Genomic DNA, 7,812 nt, shown 5'->3' with positions numbered 1-7,812 from the left:
GGGGGGGGGGGGGGGGGGGGGGCGCGTCTGGCCAGTACTATGGAGATCTGAACCTATGACCTTGGTGTTACAAGGCTGTGCTCTAACCAACCTGGTAACATATTAATAAAACGATATGGAGACTTTGTCTACATAAGTTTTCATCCCATAAATCAATATATATAACTCTACAAAGAACACGAAACAAAAGGAGGACACTGAAAGTCTATTAGAGGCTCTAGGCAAAAGGTACAAGGTGGCTTCTGTCACCAAGATCTCTAAGATCTTTAAAAAAAACCTTAAAGACCACCCAAACTCATGAACTGCAAAACAGTTTTCTGTAAGCAAAGAGATACTTTCTACATTTAGTCACGTGGATGGTAAAGAAATCTTATTACAGTACATACATATATTTGCATTAAGCAGTTTGTTATTTTTCAGCCAGTTAAAATATCCCAATGTCTTGTGACTTTTGAACAAGGCTGTTGATGACATCAAAAACAAAAACCAGTAAACAGCTTAGAGTCAAAAAGTTTAATTTTACTACAATTGTCTTTAAAGTCCACTATGATCTTGACAAATATTACAGGTAAGTCTATAGCAAGTCTTTAATTTCCAAGATACAAAAAGACAATAAATATAGATTCAAATTCAGACTAAAAACAAGATTCTAAATCTAATTAACTGTAGTGTAGCTTAAGTTTCAATATTTCAAATATATGTGTAATTCTTAAGATGCTACAAGAATTCATATAATGAAGTTATTGCTTACTGACAACCAACCAACAGTTCTTCACTGACAATATACAAGAGTACGGTGCCTTCCAGCCTTCCCATAAGGCCCCTGAGGGCCTGCTGGTGCTGGGGGATAGTCAGAGGTGGCACGATGATGGCACTGGTCCTTTCTGGCAGGAGGACTGGAGCAGGTGCTGAAAATGCCCACTAAGCAGGACATGAAGCTGATTTCCCAACAACCCAATAAATGGTCCTATTTCTTGCAGAAAACAGGACTGTCGCCATATATCTTTCTGAGTGCTACATGCTACCCTTGCTCCAACACAGTATGGTCTGCTTACTTCTAAGATCCATTTCATTGTGCTCAGTGTCCTCTACTAATAGTAAATTCATCAATCCTTCATTTTCTTCCAGAGCACATTCTTCATTGCTTTCAAGCTACATTGTCATTAAAATAAGTCTTGTGAAATTTTTTCCAAAAACAATCATATTACTTCTTAGTAATAACAGAGATTAATTCTTCATTAACTAAAATTCTGTAGAGTTTCAGGCCAAGCTCCTTTGTCTTGGTTTAATTCTTGGGTACAGCTGTAAGAGAGTTTAAAAAAATGTTTACATACTACACAGACATGTGGGATTATAACAAGATCTCAATAAACAGGCAAAAGGCACAAGGAGGCTTCTAATGCCATGATCTCTAAGATCTTAAAAAAAAAAACCAACTTAATTCTATACTAAAGACCACCCAAACTCATGAACTGCAAAACATAATTTTCTATGAGCAAGGAAATACTTTCTACATTTAATCACGTGGTTAGGGGACGGAGGGGGGAAGCTGATGTCACAGGAAAGTACTCTGCTGCCATGTGAAGCACCCAGAGCTGCCCACGAAGATGCACATTTAGCAATGCTCTAATCAGCTACTCTGCAAAGGACATTCAGAGATCACAAGGGTCCATCAACTGTGACAAACCTGGAGCAGTGATATAAAAACCTATGACAGCTCTGGGCATTAACTCAATTTACACAGCTTGTTAAACTGTTAAGTCTAACAAGAAGACTAACCACTGAAGGTGATTTCATGCTATACGCTCCAGCGTTAGCGGCTTCCATCGGGAGGGAAGAAAGATGAGCGATTTAAAGTCTTTCAACTTGGGCCGGCCCGGTGGCGCACTGCTACAGTGCACCGCTTGGGAAGCGCGGCGGCGCTCCCACCCGAGGGTTCGGATCCCACATACAGACCGGTTCCCGCTCACTGGCTGAGCAAGGTGCGGGAGCAGCGCCGAGTGTTGCAATCCCGTTGCCGGTCCCCGGTCCGGTACGGGCGCAACACTGAGGGTTGCGATCCGTTGCCGGACACGGAAAAAGACAAAAGGCAAAATAAATAAATAAATAAATAAAGTCTTTCAACTTTATTGACAATGGATGTATATTGTGTCACGGGACTTGAGACTGTCAGGAACGAAACACCACAGACTAAAAGTTTACAGACTTAAGGAAGAATAGGTGAGTTTTTCACTTTAGCATTTTGTGGTTTCGGGTTTTCCATAACAAGAGCTGGAGAGGAGTGTTGGTGAAGGCTGGAAGGTCTCCAGTCTTGAAGCGAAGAGCAGGTCAAACTAGTGGTTCAACTGGCAGACTAAACAAACACAAAACCCTCCTCCAGCTCCTCCCTTTGACAAAGGGGGAAAACGCTTTCCTGAAAGAGAGTGGAGTCAGACTTCCAGCCAAAACTGAAAAACTAACTGATGGATTGATGTCATACATTTTTCTATCTGAGAAAATATATTTATCCAGTACAATTTTCTAGACTCATGTCTGATCCTCTGACTAAAAATTCAACATTTATGCACTTTCCTTTTAAAAATAAAAAATAAAAAAAACCCCAAAAAAGTCGTGTAGAGGACATGTCTAACCAGAAAAAAATTCCAAAGGACTAAGAATATCTAAGTTTAGGACTAAAATGAAAATCGTCAGTCCAGCCTGTCAATTTGAGAACCTGGTGGAGCTGTGCACGAGGGAGACGTCTCTGACCACTGCTTCCACATTTGAGAACAAACAATTCTTCCTTTTTCACTAACATCAGGGACTCTTTGTTAGAAAATTAAGATAATTCAAGAGATCTATTGTACAAAACCCAATGGCTACAGTTAAAAATGTATCGTATATTTGAAAATTGCTAAGAGAATAGATTTTAAGTATTCTCACCACAAAAAAATGACAACTATATGTGGTAATGCATATGTTAATTAGCTTGATTTAGCTATTCCACAAGGTATACACATTTCAAAACATGTTACATACCATAAATGTACGTAATTTTGTCAATTTAGAAAATAAATTAAAAACTCAAATAAGCAAGTAGTTCTAAAAATTAGAACCTTTCCCAGACAAGAAACTGCAAAAGGTACTATGTAAACAGGTGCTTGCTTACTGCTGATGTTCATTAGAGAGGGACAGAGGCTGCCTGTGAGAGGCTGCGCTTCTCCAGGGCTAGGGACTTTGTAGAAGCAAACAGGGGGCTTGAAAGAGAACCACCTTTATATTTCTACTTTCTTCTGGTAATTTGAAAGCTTTTTTAAAAAGTTCTCCACAGCCCTTTTTTTTTTCACTTTCCCTATGCTTTATAATTTATACTATGATCACATAAACGCACATGCAGGCTGTGTAAACTCCAAACATTTATTTCATAATACATTTTGCTAACAGGAAGGCAGCAATCAAGATGCACCACGTTGTCTACACTGCATGTTAGACAATGAGGAAGGGAGAGTCAGGAGGAGGAGGAGATGGGGGGCAGAATCCAGACTACCAGGTCCCAACACTGGAGTCATTTCAAGGAATTCCACAGAAAGTTATGCCTAGGCAGTGGGCCATTCCCAGACAGGATCCTGTTCATGGCCCAGATACCACAGTAGAAGCTCCAACTGGACAGAGTCCACGTCTGTCTGACACTCGATGAAAATACCAATAGTAATATCTACCAATTGCTCTAAAGTAGACCCCTGCATTATCTTAGGAGGCAGGATTCTCCAGCCCTCTCCACCTTCCTTCCGCTATCTGGTTATCCAGATAAATGCTGCAGGTGGGTCTGAAGTGACATGAAAGCCAAGTCCTCGTGACCTCCATGCCATGTACTGTCTATCACAACTGGCTCCTCCTTCCCTCAGGTCTTTCCTCACTTCCTCACCAACTGCGGATTTTGCAAGCACTTTCATCTTTAAACTTTTATCTCAATCTCTCAATTATTCTTATCATTTCTCTCACTCTTTTTCAGCACTCAACACATCCCCCGTGCACATACGATCACGTATTAGAATAAAGGTTGAGTATCCCCTTACCTAAAACACTTGGGACCAAGTGTTTCACATTTTGGACTTTTTGAGATTTTGGAAATATCTGCATTATACTTACTGGCTGAGCATCCCAAATCTGCAAATCCAAAATCAGAAATGCTCCAATGAGCATTTCCTTTGAGAGAAATGTCAGTGCTCAAAAAGTCTTGAATTTTGAAGCATTTCAGATTTTAGATTTTCAGATTTGGGATGCTCAACCTGTAGTTGAATCTATGAAAGAACTTAATGCCAAGTTATAAAACATGTTATTTTTGCTTTTCTCCTCTGTCCAATCATACTCTAGCCTGTTCCCTGAAAAACTACTCCTGAGAGTCTTCACCTGATGACAGTAGCATCATTGTACAATATAAAAGTGTTATTGGTTTGTCTGTGCTTATTTTATTATTTTCTTGAATTTTATAAAAACTTAAATCAAACAGTGGAGAAAGAACAAAGAATCTTGTCTTCAACGCCCTGTTCAAGCTCTTTACCAGATTTGCAAATCCCAATTTAGACAGATTTAAAATTTATTTCAAATGTCACAAGCTCACTTCCAATCAGATTATCCAGTTATCTTTAGTCTGTTTATAAATATACACAGCATCCCTGACCTCTAAGGGCTGGCAAACATATAAATATGCTCCTGATCACAATAGGAATCACTGAAAATGTGGCATATATAAATAAAAACATCACAAGTACTGGAATCACTCACTCCCAGCAGGTTGCGTGGAACATATCCCTCTTTATCACTAAGGCGTGCCCACCACCACTCAATTTCATCTTCGTCTTCCCGGCGGATGATTGTCATGCAGTCTCCTTCTTTCATGGGCAGCTCATCATCATTCTGAGGTTCATAATCCCAAAGAGCATAAATGACTCCTTTATTCATTATGCCCATTTTCTCCTGAACCCCTAAAATCACGACAGTAAGACAGCACAGAACATATAACTCAGTGTATTAAGAACTTTTAGCTATATGAAACAAAATGGGAAGAAATGGGTTCAGGCTGCAATGTTAGAATTACTACATTAAACATTAAATAAATAAATTTCCCAAGGTGGAGGGAGGAGTAGAAGGCCAACAGTGTACAGGGAACATATGAAAGACACATGAACATAGGATATCGTCTCCAAAACAGCTGTAACATCCAACACCCTATAAGCATCTCTCAAAACTGGTCTTATTCAGAGTTCAAAAACTCCTACAAGCCCAGGAATAGAAAAAAGAACTGTTCTAGTCTAGAATATTAAAAAAGTGAATGATATGCCTGTCAAATCTCAGCCTACTCCTAAGTGCAACGACTAAGAAACTCTTAGAACATTTCTTCATTCTTTATCTAAAAGTCAGAGCAGACATAGTAAAAAGATAACTTCTAATCTTTTTACTATGTCTGCTCTGACTTTTAGATAAAGAATGAAGAAATGTGTCTATGAAAGCGGTCTCTATCAAGTTCCAAATGGACAAAAAGAAAAGAAAAAAAGTTGCAAAGTATGTCAGAATGCAAAAATATAATGCTTCAGACATGATACCTACTTACAGTCAGCTCTAAAATAACGAGAATCAGAATTCTAAAAGACGTTGACCACAAAATGGGGAGGGAAAAATCCTCAAAAGTCCACTTTTCACCAGAGTTAGTAACAGATATGCAAGTTAACTACTACTTTAAGTTTCACCTTTCTCTATACCTTTCTATCCTAAAGGCCAATACTAATAAGAAATAACAATCACTGGCAGGCAACAGGAAGAAAGCAGAGAAGGGAAGGAATTAAACAATAAAGTTCTGAGTAGTTCAAAGTTAGTTACTATTTTCACTTTAATGTTTTTTTAAAAGCCAGGAAAATACCTGCTTGCTTTTGAATAGTCAGATTTTTCAATTTATATAAGCACTAAAATATTAATTATGAACTTATTATTCCTATACCAATTAATATGATACAGCACATAGTATCTCTTTCACTCTGGGCAAAAATGAAACAAAAAATGAAACTGTTCTTCAAAAGAAGGATCTGCCAATTTAAAGGGTCAAGTAACTTTCCATCTTTCCTGTTTAACTAAGACACGCAAAGCATGACGGTTAGATTCACAAGGACGATAAAACTTTGTATAACTATAATTCCAAAAGTTTTAAAGCTGGCCAGATGCATTATCTGGGATGGAAATGCAGAAGGGGGTAAAATAGAAATTCTGTAATTCTAGTATACTCAAAATACCAGGTCAAGTCCCAATTTCAGAGAAATCATTAGAAATGAAAGAGTATTTTTCATTACTTCGGTATTTACCAGATTAAGAGTTGCAGATTACTCTTTTAAGGAATCTCTGAGGGGCTTAACAACATGCTGAATGTCACTGGTAATTTAAGTAATACAAACAAGCCACAATGAAATATCATTCCAAATCCACCAAGGGTCAAAGAGAAGACAGAGCAAAAGGAACTCTCTGCCTGATGCACATCACTGTAACCTGGCAGTTCTGCTTGTAGACATGCACCAGAACACAAACACAAAAACATTCATAGGAGCGGCAGGAGGGAGGAGGAAGCCCACGAGTCCTTTGAAAATGGAATGGAAAGATAAACTGTGTATAGTCATAAAATGAGCAGTACAGCCCAGTTAAAATAAAACTATAGTGACATGCAACACAAGTGACTCTCAAAAGCAGTGCTGAATGAAGAGACCAGGCCACAGCATCACCAGTATGGTTTATTTTATATAAAAGATCAAAAACAGGAAAAACTAAAAACATTAATTGTAGGATTCTAACACAAATGATACACTGCTTTTAAAAAATAAGGCATGCTGAACTTCAAGGTAGTGGTCACCAGACCTAGGAGGGCCATATCAGAGATGGGCGTCACATCACAGAGAGTGATCATGTTCTTTTCCTAAGCTGGATACACCAATATTCACTGTGTTCAATCTATTATCATCATTATTTAAACTGCATATCTATGTCACAAGCACTCTTAGTATCTATGGTATATTTTATCAATTTAAAAAAATCTCCCACAAATGTTCCTAGTGTTATTAAAAGTCATATTCCATACCTAAATATAGCTCAAGGTGGCCAGTAAGCTTCATATAGCTAAATATATATTAATATTTTAATTTTAAAGTAACATGTTAATATAACAAAATATCCTATGGTCCAAAGTCCAAAACATAAAGTAATCATAAATATCAACAATAAAAAGTAAGGGCCAAGCCCGTGGCGCACTCGGGAGAGTGCGGCGCTGGGAGCACAGCAGCGTTCCCACCGCGGGTTCGGTTCCTATATAGGATGGCCGGTGTGCTCACAGCGCTCACTGGCTGAGCGCGGTGCAGCCGGTCTCAAAAAGGACAAAAAAAAAAAACAATAAAAAGTAACAGTAGTGAGGGACTTGAGGTTCGTGATTCTCACCTGGAGCCTAAAAACAGGCAGAAAGACAGAAGGCAATAAAAAGTAACAGTTGTGAGGGACTTGAGGTTCGTGATTCTCACCTGGAGCCTAAAAACAGGCAGAAAGACAGAAGGGAGTGGTTAAACAAAGAAGGCAAGCCTTTAACCTCAGAGGTCTTCCAATCAGCTGGTCAAGGAGTTTCTGAGAACCTGAGCAATATGGACTCCTGGGACCTCCTCATTTGCCTCTGTCTTCCCCCCTCCCCAATTTCTCTCAAGACAAACTGGAGAGAAAAATTAACTTCTAAGTCATGTAAATAAAAAAAGTTTCCTTGCAAGTAAAAATGCCAGCCAACACAAATCCATATAAAACTTCAAGTCCTTT

At 38.7% G+C, this 7,812-nt stretch overlaps 1 protein-coding gene across 1 annotated transcript in view; it reads right to left on the bottom strand.

Annotated features, from left to right (window-relative positions):
- Positions 1-498: 498 nt before the first annotated feature.
- Positions 499-7,812, bottom strand: part of TP53BP2 (tumor protein p53 binding protein 2) — a 32,753-nt gene continuing 25,439 nt past the window's right edge. Inside the window, exons 13-15 of the mRNA XM_008592028.1 lie at positions 7,530-7,536; positions 4,765-5,007; positions 499-1,302 (exon numbers count right to left, since the gene is read on the bottom strand). Coding sequence (XP_008590250.1) covers positions 1,261-1,302; positions 4,765-5,007; positions 7,530-7,536 — 292 coding nt within the window. The 3' untranslated portion in view covers positions 499-1,260. The remainder of the gene's footprint in view (positions 1,303-4,764; positions 5,008-7,529; positions 7,537-7,812) is intronic.

The sequence above is a fragment of the Galeopterus variegatus genome, unplaced genomic scaffold (assembly GCF_000696425.1).
Source record: "Galeopterus variegatus unplaced genomic scaffold, G_variegatus-3.0.2 Scaffold7516, whole genome shotgun sequence".
Lineage (NCBI taxonomy): Eukaryota > Metazoa > Chordata > Mammalia > Dermoptera > Cynocephalidae > Galeopterus > Galeopterus variegatus.
The sequence above is the reverse complement of the archived record's forward strand: the minus strand, read 5'-3'. Positions and strand labels throughout refer to the sequence as shown.